The sequence below is a fragment of the Poecilia formosa genome, unplaced genomic scaffold (assembly GCF_000485575.1).
Source record: "Poecilia formosa unplaced genomic scaffold, Poecilia_formosa-5.1.2 Scaffold283, whole genome shotgun sequence".
Classification (NCBI taxonomy): Eukaryota; Metazoa; Chordata; class Actinopteri; order Cyprinodontiformes; family Poeciliidae; genus Poecilia; species Poecilia formosa.
This window is the reverse complement of record NW_006800222.1, coordinates 714,144-734,498: the sequence shown is the minus strand read 5'-3', so window position 1 is coordinate 734,498 and position 20,355 is coordinate 714,144. Positions and strand designations below refer to the sequence as shown.

At 38.3% G+C, this 20,355-nt stretch overlaps 1 protein-coding gene across 1 annotated transcript in view; it reads left to right on the top strand.

Moving 5' to 3' along the window:
- Positions 1-20,355, top strand: part of LOC103151500 (solute carrier family 2, facilitated glucose transporter member 9) — a 118,322-nt gene that overhangs the window by 74,486 nt on the left and 23,481 nt on the right. The window contains exons 10-11 of the mRNA XM_016681505.1: positions 1,591-1,692; positions 2,633-2,708. Coding sequence (XP_016536991.1) covers positions 1,591-1,692; positions 2,633-2,708 — 178 coding nt within the window. The remainder of the gene's footprint in view (positions 1-1,590; positions 1,693-2,632; positions 2,709-20,355) is intronic.

Below are 20,355 nucleotides of genomic sequence, written 5' to 3'. Positions count from 1 at the left end.
ACAAAAAAAAAAAAACGGAAAAAAAAAACCCTCCACTCAAACTGATCCATCCCAGTGGAAGAAGGATACATTCTATACAAAGAGCAATGACTTCTTTTTTTCCCCCTCTTCAATCTCATGAAATCCCTCAGGTTCAGAACTATTGAAGTGCTGCTATAAATTCTTAAAGTCTCGCAGGCAGAAATGAAACAAGGCCAGAAGCTGTAGCCTCTGCTCTGCCAAAGCCCCCGACCTCATGCCCACTGCTTGATCTGAAATCCTGAGAGGAGGCCAGGTGATGACTGAAGTGGCCTCAGAATTATTGATGAGACAGAGACAGTGTGGTGTTCGAGTAAATCCACAGAAAATTGGGCAGGAAGAAAAAAAAAAATCACACATGAAGGCAGTAAATGTGTTGTTTATAATGATACCAGAAATTAGCTCCACTGTCACTCAGAAGCCTTCTTACCCTTGAGAAACAACTTAAAGGACAGAGATTTAGTTGTGATAACTGTACTATTATTGCAATTGCAATATACAGATTTTGAAATAACACAAAGTTTAAAAAAAGCATGCAAAAAAAAAACCCCATCAACTAACGTTTTGGCTTGGTGTACATCTGGGTCACCTCACTGGGTGTTGTGAGGTTTGCCTATTAGTACTGTTAATGTAAAAGGTAGAACAAAGGTTTGAGTTTCACACTGTTTTTCCACCACCAGTGGCCAATTTCCTGATGTGAGATAGAGTCTGTGATGATCTACAAGCCACGATGGAGAACAACATGGAAATAAAGGCCAAAACAAGTGGCGACAGAGATAATTGTCATCTTCAGAGCTTCATCTTCTGGTCCGAATCAATTTCTAGTTCGTTTTGTTGTGTTTCACTTGATTGATTTCCTCACTTGTTGCCCTCTCATCATCTGCTGTCTTTGCCTCAGTCTTTACATGCCACCATAGAGGTCATACATATGATATATAAATCCACTCTAACAAATTTACACTGTGCAAAGTCCTTAGCTGCAGCAGATGACATGCCGTAATGGCTTGTGCATAACTGAATCGGGTAATTGGTTCATTATGACTCGCCTTGTTCTTCATGTTGCAACACAAACATATGTTGGATAATGTCTGAATGAAAGTTAAATCTGTCCATTCTAGTTTACCCCTGGTCAAGTTCATGACCTGTTACCAGGTGTCTTTTATTGTAGATTCATCTGAAAACCTGGTGCTATTCTCGACACATGGTTTAGACTTTTCCTGCAGCCATGAAGAATAAAACTAAACCTCAATGAAACTAAATAATGATACCTCTTTGTGTGTTAGAAATATCAAAGCTGCTTTTTAGATTGATTCCTCCCGAGTCAGGTGCATAGACTGCAGACACTTGTTTGATTTGCATTGAATTAACAAAACAACTGTTAAAGTTCAACTTCTTTTTTTTATATAAAGCAAACTGCATTTTATGTTTAACTGATTTTTAATTTTGCCTTTTTAAAAATGGAAAAATGGCATAATAACTATCTTTAAAGCATTTGAAACTGAGATTAGCCTTAGATTTTACATGAGTTATTAATAAATATTACCTTATTTTCTGTTTGTGTCTCATCTTTAGGGTCTGGTGATTGAGCAGATTGGGAGAAGACCCCTCCTTATATTTGGTTTCTCCTCCATGGCTGTATTCTTCAGCCTGCTGACAATTTTCCTCAACTTTCAGGTGAGCCGATTTTCCTACTCTGCAAGCTAAATTGTATCTGAAGTATAATTACAGCAAACACGCAATTCTTATTGTTACCATCAAGATGCTAATGGAAAAACCTGGAGTTTGTACAGATCCTTAAAAACACACACACACACACACACACACACACACACATATATATATATATATATATATATATATATGTGTGTGTGTGTGTGTGTGTTTTTTTTTCTTAAGAAATTTCACAATTTGTCACATTAAAACCATTGACTTCAATAATTTTTTTATTGGAATTTTATGTGATACCCACAAAAAGAAGATGATAGCTGTGAAGCAAAGTAAAATTTACATAATATAATTTGAGGCTTTGTTAGAGAATACTGATGATCACCACAAAGGACGATGACAAAACCGAGCTTACAGAACCATTGACATATAAATCTGTATATCCAAATTTAATTATTCAAATTATCTGAGTTATAAAAAGTGAGGTTCTGGTCAGCCCATCTGAGTCAATATTTTCCAGAACTTCCTTTCTTTGGCAATTAAGCATTTTGGGGTTTGTTTGTACCAGCTTTGCACATTTTTCTTTAATATAGGTCAAGATCGATAGAGTATCTGTGAACATCAATTTAAAGTCTTGCCACACATTTCCAATTAGATGTGAATCTAGACTTTGACTAGGCCATTATACCACACCAATGTGTTTCAAACAGATGCTTGTTTTGGGGTCATTGATCTGCTGGACTATTAATTACTGCTTCAGTTGAAACCATTTGCTGCCTCAAAACTGGTTTTCTTCCAGGATCAGCTTGGGTTTATGTCCAATCACCTTCACATTGACTCTTGAGTTTCCCTGTTCTTACTAGGGGGAAGTTTCCCCAAAGCATGATGTTTTCTGCATTGCATCAGAGGATCTTATTCGACATTAAGCATGTACATTGTGTCGTTCCAGGACAGTGTTTCATGGATGCCGTACCTCAGTTACATCTGCATACTGGCCGTCATCGCAGGCTTTTGCTCGGGACCAGGTAAAACCACCTCTTTCCTTCAAACTGCTCTGACATAATAAACTGCATAAGTTTTGTGCAGATCTGAACAAGTGGGCCGATTTCATTTTTTTTCTACAGTTATTCTGTGCTGTTGGTTAATCAGTAGGGCTTTCTCATCTGTGGTCCTGAATAATCAGCTAACTAGCATGCCGCAGTGAAAGATGTTGATCCTATATTTGCATACTAAACAGGACCTGTACTGCGTTGTATATGCATGACGCTGCAGATACAAGAATATGAGAGCGTGAGGGTCTTGGTGAGAGGTTGACTTTTTGTGTCAAGGTGAAGCCTTCACTGTAATAATCATGTCTCCTGGGAACGTTTGTCCAGCAAAGTGCCTGTAGAATGAGAGGGAAGAGTCTTCCTGTTCATTACATATGGATTTGGAGGTGAAGCTCATTAGATCATGTCCTTTAGTCAAATAAGGGAAAGAGAGGAAGCTCAGAAAGGTAAAATGTCTTGCAAAACCTTCAGCTGCAGGCACCACACGCCGCCGCTGTACTCTGGAAAAACTTTGTGGTCGCCAGAGTGTTGCTAAAGTGCACTACTGTGGTGATCATTGAGAAAGATTGCTGTGTAGCGCACAGATAATTTATAGCCCCTTGAAATGAGTAAAACTTCTCACTGGGAGAGAAGAGGAGACGTATTCACAAGAGGGAAAGCCCCAGTTGTGCTCCGAGCGTTTGAGTGGATAAATGAGGAGCCACTCTCACCTCTGAATTGGCCCCAGCTTGTGGCCCAGATATCTCACTAATGCTCTGAAACATGAAGTTAGTTTCTTTCTGTGAGAAAAAAGTGTGGATTTGTTTCTTAAGTACAACAAAGGGTATGGTCACAACTTTTTTTTTTTTTAAGTTCTTACCTATCTATACATCGCTCTCTGTCTCCAACTCTCTTTCACTGATTTTCAAAGAGTTTTTTTTTCTTTTTTTTTTTAATTCTGCTTTTCTATAATGAACCCATCTATTATCTATGACCTACTTCGATATGCTCACAGATTTGTGGCTGCGTTATGCCACATGTGGGGTTTTCTACTGAACCGATCTTTACATTTTCTCTTTGCTACTTGAAGCTCGCTGCTTTTTCTTTTGTTGGAAATTGACATTTCCAGTAAGTATGCATTTTCTTCCTGGGGTTTACAGAAATGTTACAGATCAGAGTCCAGTTGCTGATATTCTGTATCACATTCAGTGAATTTTATGCTGCGCTATCCTCTATTTAGAGATGGAATTAAGCCATTTCTAAAAGTGTTTTTTTTTATTTTTTTATTTGATTTGATTTAAACATAAACTCCCCATTATCACGTTCATGTGCTGCTCTGACAAAGTATTTACAGCATCAAAATGAGAGGTGGTTTATAGCTGAAAACCCTTTAATGTGGCTAAATTATAAGAAGGTTGAAGTAAAAGTGGGCCAAAATTACTCATCCGTGAAATAAAAAACATGTGGCCAGGTAATGGGTTTAGCAGGGAAATCACTTTTTCACATAGAAGAGCCTGGTTGGTTTGCATAGCTTAATCAAGATGAATAAATATTAATTTACCTTGACTGCGAGTGCCACTTATATCGAATCCTTTTTCACAGAACTGTAGATAAAGTCACTATAAAAGGTTCTTGCTATTTTGTTCTACAAAGGGCAACAGCATTAAGTTTTAATCTCTAGTGCCACAGAAGAAATCACGCCCAGTGAATACAGCTTCCTTTAAAGTGAAACCTTAAAATAAACCGTTCAAAATTAAATGCCGCAAACCTGCTGTTGGTTATTTTAATAGCCCTTCTGAAACGCTGCTTTTCAAGCAATAAAAATAAAAAGATGCGCGGCACTTGGTTGTGGTGGTCCTCTATGTCTCGTCATGCACCGCCGTACCACCCCCGATGTGAGCGTGTAGCGGATGTTGTGCTGACGCTGTGAAAGTTTGTGTTTGCAGAATTGCCCTATAAAAAAAAAATAAAAATCAGATTCCTTTGGGAGTTTCTTCCTGGCTTTTTGCAGGCTTTAATAGGTCTGCTGCCAAAGGGGACAACATCCAGCTTGATGAGAACTTCATATTACTTTCTTCTGCACTTGGGTGTTCTAAAATTATACTACAAAACAATCAAACTGTGCACATCTGTACTTGATACGTGGTATATCTATACCAAATTCAAGTTCTGGATTTGATTTCATTATACGTCGTCTCGCTATTCTGCAACAGTATGTATGAAAGCAGTTTGTGTAGATTATGAAAAAACGAGAAATGTGAATGGGAAACGAAAAAGAGAACACATGCAACATTATGAAAAGTTACTGGATCTGTGATGGGAAGACAAAAAGCCTTTTTCTTTCAAAGAAGCATTAAAAACTGTATGGAAAGGTTTTGTAGAATGAGAGAGAGCAAACACATAATGGAACAGGAAGTCAAGACTGAGTATAATTAGCCAATTTGAAGGCATATTTTTGTTTCAAAGAGTTATTTGGTAGTTACAATATTTGGTAGGTTGCTATATATCAATGGTCAGTCATTTATTTTTGCATATTTTTAACATATCTTGACTTGAATGGAGTTTAACTTCTCTGAATGTCCAAACCTGGTTTATTTTCTTGGTGGCTGAAATCCTAGAGTCCATTGATGGTGTCACTACGTAAACAGGGTAAATTTTAATTGCTATCGGATTCACAACTTCCAGCAATAATATCACAATTCAATATTTTTCTAAAATTGTACAGCCCCAGTTGTTAAGCGCCACTCAAAAAAAGAAGATCTCCTTGGGTCCTTTTCAAAAGTATTAACACATATGTGCCAAATTTCATGTGCTAACCTGAATTTTAGGCTGTTCAGATGATTGACAAGTGGAACTGCAGTCTGCTGAGGCGTGTATTTCTTTGCCAAACACAGGCGTTGACAGGTTGGCTTGGTGCAGATTTATCTGGCCAAATTTAATTGGGTCCTTAAATGGCGTTCGGCTGCATTTGGGAATCATTGTTTAACCTCCTGAGACTATCGCCACGGAGGCGATGGAGAAAATGCTGAGAAGATGTGGAGACTTTGAAGTTTTTCTGTGTAGAAACAAATTGTTCAGCAGACGTATTCTTGTGTCTTTTCTTTGTGCCAGGTTTCGCTAACAAAATCAATCTGACATTTATGTTTCATGCCTAAACCTATGATGCTATTTAACACAAAACAAAACAAAAAACATGATTTTCTTTTAGATTTATTGACCTTCTTTGTTCCTCCTGTAGCAGTCTGACACAGTTATCTCATTAAGCAGCTCATTCTCTTGCTGTCACGACTGTGGAGTTTGCCCCTGTTGTCAAAAACAATAAAAACATTGGGTTAAGACACCACCTCCCCAAGTTGTCCCACAACCAGTGTAAACAATCTGTACATGGAAGCTAATAAGACCACATCCAACAAACTAACAAGATGGGAGACAAGAACAACATCCCGCTGCCCTGTTTTGCATTCTGCAGGCTGAACAAGCTGACAGCTTGCATTCTGATAGGGGGAGCATATCTACATATGGCCTCTTTTATTGTTCTTGCTGTATGGTAGCATTCCAGCAGTGTGTGCTTTTCTGCAGTAATGTATTTTTCCAGGTGCTCTTCTCCTCACCATGGTGTGCTGGTCCCCCAACATCTGACACAGACCTGTGAGATGAAAACTGCAGGCTGCAGGGGAAGCATCACGGAGCTTGTTGTCAGCTGGAGCAGTTAGTTCATCCATTAAGCACTGAGACAGGACAGATTACTGGAGTCCATGTCTTGAACACCTCCTTTTGCTTTGAGTGGGTAAATATGTTTTGGGGATTTTTCCCATCTCCCAAAACAATTCTAATTAGATGGAATAACTTTCTATGGCGACATATAGATGGAGTGCCATTTTTTATTTTTTATTTTTTACTTTCTGTTGTGTGCCACATTCATTTACTTTCACTCCATAACATCAGTATTGATTTTGTTTATATTGTGTGGAGGGTTAGCTGCATTGTGATGCTATAACAATTCAGAGAAACCTTGTAGTTCAGTTATTTTCAATTCATTCTTGACCTGTCATTTTCTAGCAGAACTCTCAAAAAGAGACCCAGGATTTAAGGTTAAATGTATCTGAACATGATAATGACTGTCTTCTCTCTGTGATGCCTATATGGCATTTCTTGAAAGCATGTCTGTGATGGAGCTGGAAAGGCCATTGTATCCCTCTTGTGTAAAAGCGAAAAACATACTTTTTGACGCAATTTTTATGTGAGTCATAAGAGACTGACACATTTGTAAATGTGTAAGGAAGTGTTCAGTAGTTTGGGACCAGCATCTCCTTGTCTGTCCTTCAAATTTCTTTCTAGACGTTGTTTTTCTAAAGCGGTTTCTGTATGACGCTTAAACACTCCACATGTAATTCTGAAAACATGGAATGGAAACATGCCTTCCTAATATTCAGTTTATTCTGTAGATTGAGGTAAAAAGTGCTTTGTATTTTGTTAGAGTCTCTTCACCAAAGGAGGCTTTAAGAGGTGTGAATTGATGGCGGTGGAATAAAAAAAGGCGAGGCTTGTTTTGCGTGCCAGACTGATTATGAACGTGCGTTGAATTTGGAAAACAAATTACGGCCCACCACACTTTGTCCCAGCTGACACTGCGGGTGAGGTTAGGCAAACTAAGGATGGGTCATTGCTGACACAGTGTTGTGCATAAATACATTCATGGCTGGAGCTCAAATTTTTTGAGAACTTTAAACTGAACAATGCTTTTTGTTAACGTGACAAATGTGAAGTAAGCACAGCTGATCTAGAAGTCATTCAGTAGCCTTATGTTTGGGGATGAGAGAGAGATTTACAAAGTGCTTTTAGGAACAGACTTTGCATATTTTATTCAGAACGAACAGCAGGATTTTTTCTTCAGGTGAGCGATGAGGAAATGCTGTATGTCTGTATGTGAGCTCATTGGCAGTCCTTTCATTTTTAAGCTTTATTTCAGACAACATGTTAGTTGACTGAGAACTGTTTCAAATTGGAGCTGTAAGATGAAAAGTGGGATTTTTGACCCTGGATTCTGACGCGAACGCAGCTCGTGAGCGACAGATACCGACAGCAATCGACAATCTGCATATTCATTGTCTCACGACTCACGGGAGTCGAAATCTGTCGATTGCAGAATCCCAGGAGGGGGGAGTGGAGGTGTTAACGACTCTACTTAGCATACGAATAGCCTAGCATATGCAAAGGCGCTTGAGCAGACCCACGTGGATTCTCAGTCATTGGATGAAAAACAATGACATCACAGTTCTTCATTGACATGTGATTGGTTGGTTGATGTGTGCCCATTGGACAGCACTTATGTCTTTATAAATAAACCCCACCCCAATCATTAATATTTTAAAAAATCTATATAAAAAATAAATGCCGTATTAAAATATATAAATATATTCATTTGATATTCCTTATATGCAACATGTTCATATATGAGGAACATCAATGAGGCACAGAAGTTCTTTTTTCTTTATTTCATTTTATTTTATTTTTTTACTGTTTGCACACAAAATAAGACATAAATGCTTGTCCATTTCTGGACTATCTGGCAGTGTTTTTTTGTCCAAACATGATCAAACATTATGCTGCGTTCAGGACAGGACCGACGTCTCTCCTGTAGCGTAGACCTGAAAATCATTACTGATATAAATTTGTTATAAAATTATTACTGATTGCATTTTAAAAAATTAGGTAACTTTATGTTATTAAAGGTAAAGTTTAAACAGTAATGATTTCTTGGTTAATGTCAAGCTGTCATAACAAAGACATTTTGAATAATGTCAACTTTGTATTAAAAGTGTCATAATTTACTGAATGACGCTTTATGACAACAGTCATAAATATTCATGAAGGCTTATTCATGTTCATGACATGTTATGTCATGTTTATGAAAGTGTCATGACAGTCTTATTCACTCCCCTTCAAATAAAGTGTTACTGAAATTTGACATACTTTTCAACTTCTGCAAGCTTTTGGGACTTTATCAACAAGCATGCAGTCATACAATGACGAGGCATCACAATATGACCACTTAACCAATAAAACTTTGATCCGCCTTTTGTTGGAACAAAAAAAAAAAAAACAGAATCGTGACCCATAGAGGATTGGACTCCACTAGACCTCTAAAGGGGTTCTGATGTATCTGGCACCAACGTGTTAAGAGCAGATCCTTGACATTTTGCAAGTTGGGATTACGTGGATAGGACTCGTTTGTCCAACACGTCCCTGACGAGCTGAATTTGACTGAGATCTGGGGGATTTCAGAGGACAAGTTAGCGCCTCAAAATGGTTGTGCTTACCAAAGCATTCCTGGGCCATTCTCACTTTGTGGCCGGAGCATCACCATGCTGAAAGATACCACAGCTATCAGGGAATACCGTTTCCATGAATGGGAATGTTGTCATTTCGTCAGTGCACTGAGCTGCAGTAGCTCTCAGTGTATGGTGACCTATTTGGTCTGAGGGTGACCTATCAGACCATATTCATAAGTTAACCTTGAATGACTCTCTTGCTCTTATCCTTCCTTGGATCAGTTTTGAAGAACGCCCCCCCAATACCCCCCCACTGCAGACCAGAAAGTTCCCAAAAAAGGTGTAACTTTGGGGATAATTTGACCCAGTAATCCAGCCATCATAATTTGCCTGTTGTCAAAATCATAAGTTGGCCATTTTCAACTCAAGAGCTGCTGGAACCCAAAGTACAAAGTCATTAGTTCACAAATATCTTATTGCTTCAAGTACATTGGGTTTGATTTCAAGGCATTCACCTGGTGTCTAATATCACAGACCTAGTAACAGTTGCTATGATGAAGAAATAATCTGTTTTATTCACTTCACTGGTTATTTGCCATAATTTCTTGTCTGGTCAATGTGTTGATATTACGTATTGGTCACACAGAAATTTTGTAAAAGCAGCTTAGTGGTTTTTCTTCCTACTTTTGTGGCTCCTGGTTTACCCTCCTGACAGTTTATGTGGCACAACTTATAAAATAGAAGTTTGTGTTGCTGTTGCAAACGTTTGACACTGTCACAAAAATCTGGTCTTCACATGGTTGGCTCAAGAGAGATATCTGTAGAGTAGGAATGATGAAATTGAGTAAGCTGTCAAGTGGACCTGGAAGCATTGCTAACTGGACGATTTATATTTACCTCTTGTTGGAAAACTCACAGGAAGAAACCACAGCACATGGAGAGACAGACAAACATGTTTCATTAATCTTAACTATTGTTGGGGGGGGGGGATAAAATTGTACCATCAACAATTGATCTTTTTGAGAATAAACAGAAAAGTAGCATTTATTGTGGGATACTGTGCTCTTATAGTTGCACCTGAACCATTTTGAGTCACGTTCTCCCTAAATAAACTGCAACAGAAGTTATTCTATACTTGGTTTGTGAAACAGTTTGTTTCTGCTAACTGTGGAGACACCTATTATCTCGAGCGACTGCTGCGAGCTGGACCGCCACTCGGGGCCGGTTCCTCGTTACCTACGAATAGACACACTGATGCTGTGAGGACCTGTGCACTTCCAAGTGTTCAGGTGTCAAAAGACGTTAGCCACAGGGCCCACTGGGGTTTTCACTCCGTCTTCAGTCCGCACAGCAGCTGACTTCAGCACCTTCCTCCTCCTTTCGGAGCTCCTGATGGTTTTAAAACAGTGGAAAATGTTGCAACTCTCTGCAGAAGCCAAATTACTACGAGGCACAAATGACTTGTGATGTTTTGCCTAAATATCTGTCATGTTCTTTTCTGTCACCCGCGGTTTTATTTAAAGTAAGATCAATTTGCCGTCTTGACTGCAATTTTTCATTTTTACTCTTGTTTCTTTTTCGCTTTTCTCACTTCAAAATCACTAAAAATGGTTTAGTGGACCTGCTTCACAACAAACAATTGACATATTCAAGACATTACTCACATTCATTTACTGTTCAAACAGGATGAGCTGATTATTAGACTCTACTGCACTGATTTGGTTTGCAAGCTTATAGTCTTGGACCTGTCTTAGTTAAAATAGTCAAGTTCTTTACTTGCTTGCTCTGTCACATTTCAACCTGAGGTTTCTCTTAGCATTACCACTGCATTTGCTCTTTGTTGATCAAATTCCTGACTGTTTGGATTAATGCATCAGATTGTCTTTATCTGCAACAGAAAGAAAAGAAAACACACAAATGAAGTGTGTTGGAGGTGTGATACTGTGAAACATGGGAACGTGTGAATGGCTCAATCTAATTTTATATGCATTTTAAAACTACACGGCATTGTGCTGTGCATTTGGTAGCTAGTTTCAGTTCTCTATATGTGCAAGTCAGATTATATTTCATTGTCAGTATATTACAGGTGGAAAATTATGGAAATATAATTTATAATTTAATGTTTAGACTATATATTAGGTATTATATATGCACACAAAGAACACAGCAGCTGTTTCAACATTATCTGGGAGGCTCGACGTTTTGGACAGTTCTGAATAACAATGCACAAGTTAAATTTTTTATCTGCAATCTCTCAGCCACTGCAGGAATATATATTTAATCTCAAACAGCAGAAATACAGCAGATATCTTCACCCTTGCTGTTAAAAGAAATTCAGCCAAACAGGAGGTTTCTTGTTTAAAATAAATTCAAACTTCCTCGGCTGCTGAATCGTATTCGGCTCTTTCTGATTCAAGTGAAGATAAGAGACAGCAGAGCTGGAATTGAAACATAATAACCTCCATTGTAACGATCTCTATTCGGCCTATTCTTTTTATCACATCACATTCTATATGATCCCTGCAATTTCTTCCCTTAGATGAAAATCCTGCAGTGGTGCAGGGTCTTATTCTCGTGGAATGAAAAAAATATTAGGCTCTGCGAATGCGGCAGGTAAACTTTAATCACACTTTTACAACCTCTTTCTAAGTTTTCCATCCTTAAAATAGATACAAATCTTCAGACAACGCTGGTCGTTTTCATTTTATTTCCTTGATGGAACATCAAACAGCAAGCAGCAAAGTGGTTTACACAATTGAATGATCCTTTTTGGCCACATGTAGTCCTTTTTACTGTGTTTTTCATTTTTAAACATAAATGGAGGTTTTTACCTTCACCCACACACAAATAAACATTTTGGGAGTAACATTAAGATTTGATGTGATGCTCAAGCATGCTACTTGATTTTGCATCAGGAAAATATGTCTTATTGTTCATTAGATTCATGTAAGGAATTAGTCATTATTTACACATTATTTTAACAAAGATAAGTCTCTTATGAGCACACTTTCATATTAGGAAGGAAGTTAGCTGAGAAAGAAAATCTAATTTAATGCTAGAAAAGTGTATCCTATTAGTAGGAACTCCCACTGCTTTTCAGAAGAGAGGGTTGAACTTAAAGCGCAACCAGCACCGAGGTCAAAGTATTTTTTCCTTTTGGGAATAATTAAAGAAAAAATTCAGAACATGATTTTTATGAGAGATTTGAAAAAAAATTTTTTTGCTCTTGAACAAAAATGATTTTTGACATGAGTAAGTCAAATTAGACAACTGCGAGATTTGCCATTTAATTGGTTGCTACTTAGCAATAAAAGTCTATGACCTTTTCTCCCTCCAAGTTCTGCATTGAAAGACAAACATGTAAAAAATAAATGGCACATTATCATCTGGATGTTGTAAATGTATTTTTGTTGTAGTTCTCCTTTCCACTGATGTGTCAGATGTTTTGTGATTCACTTTTGCTAGTTCTCCCTGAATCACACGTAGAGCCCAACACAATGCACTCTGCATGTTTTTAGATACATATTTTGCTGTGTAGTTATTAGCTGGATTATTTTGAAACGATTTAAGGATTTCATCTCTGAATGTAAACATCTTTACCTTTGCAAAAACAAGATTACTTGCTTTTTTTCCCGTCCTTACATATCCGCTCCGTTGAGCTACAGGGGCATCTGTGCGCTCCTCTTCTTTAGAATGTAAAGAAATAAAAAGCACGGCAGATGGTGAGCTGGCTACCTGTGTTCAGACAGCAAAGTACGCAGCTGTATAATCAGAACAGACTTCTTTTCAGAGGAGAAAACACTCTTTTTTAGACGAAGATAAAAAGATTTAATTAGCATTAAGCTAGGTTGACACTGGTGCTCAGTGTAAAAGTCAGCCAGTGTTAGCGTTTTATGCTAACGGACAGCAGCATTATTGGTCTGGGTGCAGCTCTGCCAAAATGTGCAACAATTGGAGCGGATGAAGATGACACTGCTGGTTACTAACTCGTAATGGATATTAATTTAATTTAGCATCAGAGTATTTTTTTAATGTCCCGTATTTTGTTTTTGGGACCTATGATCTTCATCTTCTGATCAGCTTATGAACAACTTGTTTGATTTTAAATTCGGTTTTCAATAAACCGTCTACATTGCCATCTCGATTTTTCGGGTTTTGTTCTTGTCAGTTCTGTTTGCGTTTTCAGGTCCAGTTTACAACCTAGCTGGGACACAACAGAAACAGTGAATGTGAAGAAAAGTCTTCAAATTTGAATTATCATAGGGGAACTCTAACCATTAGTGCATATCTCACAAAAAAAAAATGCACACAACACGTCTTTGGAAGCAGACAGACATTATTTTTCAATTGAAGGGGTATTGCTGCATATTATCCTCCTTTGCCACGGAGGTCAGAACACATCGCTAAAGACCAGACACTTCAACAGCAACCTTTCCCAAATTGAAGCAAGCAAAGGCCACGATAATATTTTGCTGCTTCATTTGTATGCTGACCTTTTTATTAATTAAGTTTCAGTTGCGTCTGACTGAATAGTTTAGTCCCCTGTTTGCCCGATGAACTGACCACAAAGGTTGAGACACATCAGTTTGTTAGGAATCTACATGATCCTTCCCCAGCCATGTTCAGCAGCCAAACATCCAGTCAGTTTTAAAAAATATTCACCCACATACAACCAAGTGTGTCTCCAGAGTCGCCCACCTGTGTATTTTTTATTCCCCTGATACGTATTTTTGCGATAAAATGTAAATGGCGTTCTTTTATGCAGGCCGGCGAGAAGCAGCCAGAGGCTGATTATTGAGAAGCAGCTGAGGCAGTCACTACAGACACTCGTTCTCTAGTGATGAAAGGGATATTGTTGTTGTTTGTCAAATCATGCTGAACCTCTCATTGTCCGGATGGAAATTAAGTCTCAACCAAAGATAATGACTCAGTGCTAACCAATGAAAGGCAGGTATTGGCAAGTCCAGCCATTTTCCATTTGCTTCTCTTCCATATCTGTTTCCCAGGGAAGTATTCGACACCTGAATGTGGCGAAACACTAAAATATTTAGCTGATTATCAGCGTTTATTTTATGTCGAGTCATCAAATTGAGAATCACTGTTAAATTAAAGCTTTAAAACAGAAAATAGGGTTTCTAATTTTTTTTTTCTTTCTGTGCCTTAACCCAGCAATCACACAATTTTGTGGCATTTTAGAGAACAATGGTGCTTGAAAAGAATGTGCTGCCAAATGGAGCCAAAATCAAGATGGCCGAACCTGAAGCCGACTGATGACAATTGACTTTGAGTTATCTGAAAAGTTTCAACAGTTTCTGAAAGGAGAGACGTTGCGCTTTTCAGCCAATATCAGGTTATCATGGTAACTTCACCCCCGCCGTAGCAGGGGCGCTCTTTTAACAGACGGTAAATTGTGAAAATAACTCGATAGTTCCAGTTGTTATGGAGAAATGGGCAAATATATATTTACACTCACAGGACATTTAAAGAACTGCGTACAATTAAAATAAGGAAACATATCCTAGTGGAGATTTGAAACTTAGGTCATCAGGGGTCAAGACCTATCAGTTGAGTCACAGGACCAAGCAGGTTTCCTCGATCCAAATATTTTATTGTCAAACTAGATCTGTTTTATAAACTGCATCTAATCATGGCTGTACTACAGGTCACATGTGTCACACACATGCATGTCGACGCACATGGGAAAGTTGTGTATGCTTCAGATCCCTACTATGCATTCACCAAGATCAAGGTATACTTTTAATTTACCTACATTTCTCTCTCACCAACGGCTAATATCCTCTCAGATAAGTTCGATGCATTATCATCCCTTCTTGTTAAGCACTGAACTCACTCATCCGCTTGGAGTGAGTTACACCTGTTTGGCAACAAAATCTAGAAAAATATTGAGGATGCTTCTTACGGAAGCCTTGAGGAGCCGTTTTATAAATCACTGCTGCAGCAGATCGATGTGCTGGCCGCAGAAATAATTTTTAACTCTGGGGAGATTAAAATTGTAAAATTTTTATGGGTCAGTTTGAAAACTGTTACGAGGTGACAAACTCAGAGTTGATGTTACCTTTTTGTAAATTACAGTTTTTTTTTTTATTGCAGTACGGTTAAAGGCTTAGTCTGTGTAAGAAAGAAAAATGCAGGATTAATCCATCATAACGCAACTCTCCGAGGTCGCAGCAGTTTATGCGCATTAATCATGAGCGTGAAATAGATGAGAACTTTTTTTCTTTTTAATAGGAAGGTATGCGTTTTAACATTTTGGTCTCGTTTTATCTGGATGGTGTTACACATTCATCTCTCATGCAGAGGTGATGTTGTCAGGACAAAGACAAACAGATAGAGAGCGCTGACAGATAGGCTTGTGTGGATAGGACAGAAAACAATTGAACAAGATGAATCACCTCTCACCAGGGAATTTGGTAATAAACGAGTTGGATGACCAACAGTGTGAATGGATGACTTAGTTGGTATAGAGAGATATTGGAGTTGTTGTGGAAACACTTCCTGACAAGCGGACGCCAGGAACAAAACAATTAGATTCTCATTTCGGGAGAGGTGAAATATAATGTTGTGAGGCAGGCATTATTTTTATTATTTATTTTTTTTATTTTAAATGAGACTGGAATAGACTCTGCACCCCTCAAATGATTTACATCTGATTATGCAAATAGTTTTGGATTACCATCTGATTTGGTTAAGGCAAAATTGTTATTTTAACTCTCAGTTAAGCATCTGTGCAACGATGGGAGGATGAGGGGGAGATTGATGGGGCAGACAGGGGCCTGTTCTGCAGCTTTGCCACTCCTGCTCCGCTCCACTGTTGTAGAGGAAAAACTGAGTCAAAAAGCAAAACTCTCAGTTTTCTAGTCTGCCTCCCTTGAGATCCTCATGTTTGGTCGTATGGCATGGATCACGACCAAGATAATGATGATTGAAATGCTCTTTCGCTTCATTTTAGGACATATGGTGAAGAGTTTCATTATTCAGGGGAGTTTAGTGCAAAGCTGTGGCTCTTCTGCATTCAAAAAGGTTATCCAGGCTGGTTTGGCCGTCTGATTGCGATGCCTCCTTGGTGCCTCTCCACATTGATTTTCTGAGCATGTGTCCCTGGGAAGAAACCCCGGGACAGATAATACTAATTAAAGAATCTGAGAGAAAAACAATCCTCGCTTAATGTTAAGCTTCACTGTGTGCGATACAGATTTATATATTAAATACTGATTGTGAAACTGAGAAATTACAAAGGATGCAATGCGAGCACAGATGCAAGTAAAATGTTAGATTTATGTGATTAAGGAATTATTCTTTGACACATGCACTTTAATGGGATTTTCTTCAATAAAAACTACAAGCAATTTTCTATACGAATACATTATCATGATAAAAGATAGCTGTTTTGATGAGAAAACATTTTTCAAACATTAAAGAAAAGTTACTATTGACATTAATAACCTTTTACATCAAACATCACATCCTTTGTTTCAAGTAGAACAATGAAAGTGATTTAGATGTGTAATTATCTATATCGCTATATGTAGGTATAAATTATATCTACAAAACTGGAGTGGGGAAAACAGTTTGATTCAGTGGTTGTAAAAGCTAAGGCATGTCTTAGTTTTGTACTGTGAAGAATAAAGCAAATTAAAAACAATCATACTGACTGTGTGCTGTGTGCAGGATCTCCTGACATACTGAGTAAATCTCTGACTGAAGACACTTCTTAGTTGTATGGCAGCTTCATGAAGAGGCTGCTAAGGGTTTTCTGTAAACTTCATCACTTTGTAAAACAGCCTTCATCATATCCAGCAGCTAACAGAGCAATCCCAAGAACGGAGCGAGGCTTTCATCAGCTTGTAGAGATTTTTATGTAACCGATGCTTCCCCAAACAGGTGATGGGAGAAGACATTGTACTCTCCACAGCAGAGTTGCTATTCCACCTCCTGTGCTTTTGCCACGACTCTTTTAACTACTGTCTGTTTGTATAGTTAGAAATCCAGGCAGAGAGATGTTTCAGTTGTCAGATGTTTGACCTGCGTGACTAATCTCGCCCTGTAATCACGCTGCATACTCTTTTTATATACAATGCCGTATCAAATGTCTCGTCTACATGTCCTCTGCTCCAGTCAGCTGTGGAGTGGAGTGAACCTGTAAACATATGAGTGAGAGCTGCAAGGCCAGCTGACAGTGAAGAGCGGAGATCAGAAAGTCCCGCTTCATAAAGCCCGGCCTAGAAAAACAAACAACTGGTCTTATTAAAAACTCAGCAGTCACAAAACAGAAACCTTGTCCCTGCTCGTGATACATAAATTACATCTCCTCATCCAGCAGAGAGATGTGCAGCGCAGTGGCTCTAGCTCATTATGCAGGGCTGGAAAAAGGTGGCATGGGGCCTTGAGTGGAATATAATTAAGGGGCCCCTTTTCATTTTAAGTATATCACGACAAACCACCAGTGACTCTGTTGTAGATCTGTTTGTTTTTTTTATTTTTTTATTATTGTTTCATTAAGTCAGATTTGAGAGGTGGGTGTCTGTGTCAACAAAGTACGAACCAAGTTTTAACTAACTTAGTTCAGCCCCTTCCCTGCAGATTCTGCTTTTTGGTAAAACTTCATAATAACATAACTCAAGTAGAAGTAAAAAGTATGGTGTAGTAAGGCTGCTAACTTTTTCCTAAAAAGTTACTTGAGTAAATGTAACTAGTTACTGCCCACCTGTGTCTACAGGAAGCGTATGGAGTTACTGCAATATTACAACATTCTGCTACACAATTGAATAGCACAGGGTCATTTTACACGATTCAAGGATGTCTGAAGGTGAGCAGATTTGAAAAGCTGTGCAGATAGAAGCAAGTGATTTGATATTCATAGATCCTCGCATATTAAATGAAGGAAAGGTGTAGCTGTAGGTGTAAGACATTGTGGGTTTTAAAGAGACGATTGTCCTTTGAAACATTCTGGAGCGCTGTTCTCTCCAGTATCACAAAAAAAAAAATGTTGAAAAGTTCTTGCAATGTGCTGAATGTTACTTCAACTATTAAGGAATCTTAAAGACTGTTTCTGTCACTCATGTCAAAAAACAGGTTCTCCAGCAAAATACGCGTGATGAGTGGTTGAGATGGATTTGGACGAAAACGCAGACAGAACAGTACAAGGATCATGGCGTGGTTGATGATTCAGTTAAAGAGAAGTTAAAAAAGACCAAACAACAAAATTCAAAAACAGCAAAGACATGGAAAACCTCAGGCTTTTGTAACAGGGATCGAAAAGGAACGGACTGGACGGGGAGAGTTATCACAAAAGAATCTGACTATGATCAACAGGAAATGACGGGCTAATAAAAGCTGGAGAGGTGATTAGTGGAGCCAGGATCAAGTGAGTCATAATCAAGAGAAAATAAAATGGCAGCTGGCAGAGAAGAAAGACAAAGGAGATTTGGCAAAATTGAAAACGGACACACGGCCTTAGAAATAATGCAAGTAGGCACAGGGATATATCTGACAAAAATGGGATAGCTAGGACTCCAAGAAAACACAACCAATATTGTGCTAAATAAAAACAGAAATAACTCAAAGCCAGAATATGGAATATAATTTAAGTCACACTGGAAAGCAACAGGATCCTGATTTCGAGGTAATGTTTAGGCCTTTGTCACACCTTCTTATCTCGCCTTGATTCCTGTATATCTGATATTGTTCTTTTCTTTTCTAAATGTGAAGAAATAACACACAAGCTTTCTGTGAAAGAGAAAGCCATGATTGACTGCTCCCCCCATACTTACTAATCACTTGACCATCTGAGGATGCATATTTAACGCTCTGTAGTCTCCAAGTGTCCCTACGTGTAAAGTAGTAAAGTAATTATGACTTCATTACTTTTGCATTTGAACAGTACATGCACAAATCAGCAGCAGTAGTGTGTCTGCGTGGTAAATGTAATGTCTGTAAGTTGCAGCACTGCATGTCTGACGTTTGCAGACATGTCCAAAGAAATCCATGGCCTTCTGTTACCTGGAGTTCAATTTCCATAAGCTACAGTAACAGATGATTTGAAAGGTGATGTGTTATTTGTGTAAAGCTGTATATCTGTAAATGGTGTCCAATATGTGACAGGTACTAACTCATACATCAAACCACCAGAGTGCAAATTTATTAGTTTCATTTTCCCATTTTTTTTTTTGCTAAAATTGTAAACTTTAAACATACAAATTCTAGTCCTTCTATTCCTAGAGACCTTTAATAACAAACCAACAACTTAAGTTTTGCTTTTTTTTCTGCTTTATGACACTTGTAAAAATAGCAATACTGAGAAATAATGTTTTAATAAACCTAAAACGAACCAAGACATGGCACCACCACCATTCTCACCCGGCAAGAGTTTCTAGAAAAGCTAAATGAATAAATTTCCCTTACAGCCCCAGAAAGTTTACTTTTATTTCTTTTTTTTAATGTTTCTTCTAAATCAGTGTGACATTATCATAGATGCAATCCGAATCAGTATACATGTGCTGTAATCATCTCTGTAGCGTCCAGATGTTTGTCACACTGCCCAATCAGCTATTAATGTGGTGGGGATATTTAAAGGATTGGAGGTCAAAGTTCAGCTATGATAAATCTTCTGTTATGTAATTGGGATGCATTCATTGATGCCGTTTACAAACGGTCTTTGGAGCCTTGCACTTTATATGACAAGCTCAGCGTTTGCTAATTGCTGCTGCCGGTAGTCTGTGTGGGGGTAAATATGTGGCACCAACTGGCTGCCATGAAAAACTCAAACATTTGGCAAACATGCATGAATGAGTCAAAGTGTATCTGATGAAGAAATGACATTGTAACATGAGGTGAAGCTCACAGAAGTAAATGTTCTCGTCTTTAAAGAAACTGCAAAATAATTTGGCCTCATCATTTCTCACTGTTAGAACTTTTGTAGTATTTGATGCGTTGAAGTTTTCTAATAAATTCACTATTATATGTTAAAATCATTTCCTGTCCTCATTGGAAGAATGCAGAGTTGAATTATGCAGGTGAGCTGGTAAAACCTGTGTCAAAATCAATTACAAAAAACAAACAATAAAAAAACGTAGTTACTGGTGGTCACTTCCTCCTTGCTCGCCAGCTGTCTGCAGGTCCCAGCTTGCGGCAGAACAGATGACGGTTTTGGCACCGTCGGTGTGAAAATGTGGCGTCTAAAGAGGTCAAGCCGAAACAGAAGAAAAACCCGTCACACATATGAGCCGTTTCTAGTCTGTCTGTTCTGCTTGGAGCCTTTATGGCTCATAGAGGTGGGATTTACTTTGAACCTGAAAGGTCTTATGCACTGTTACCAGGACGAATTAGTTTCTCTAGTCAGTTGTTTGTAACGG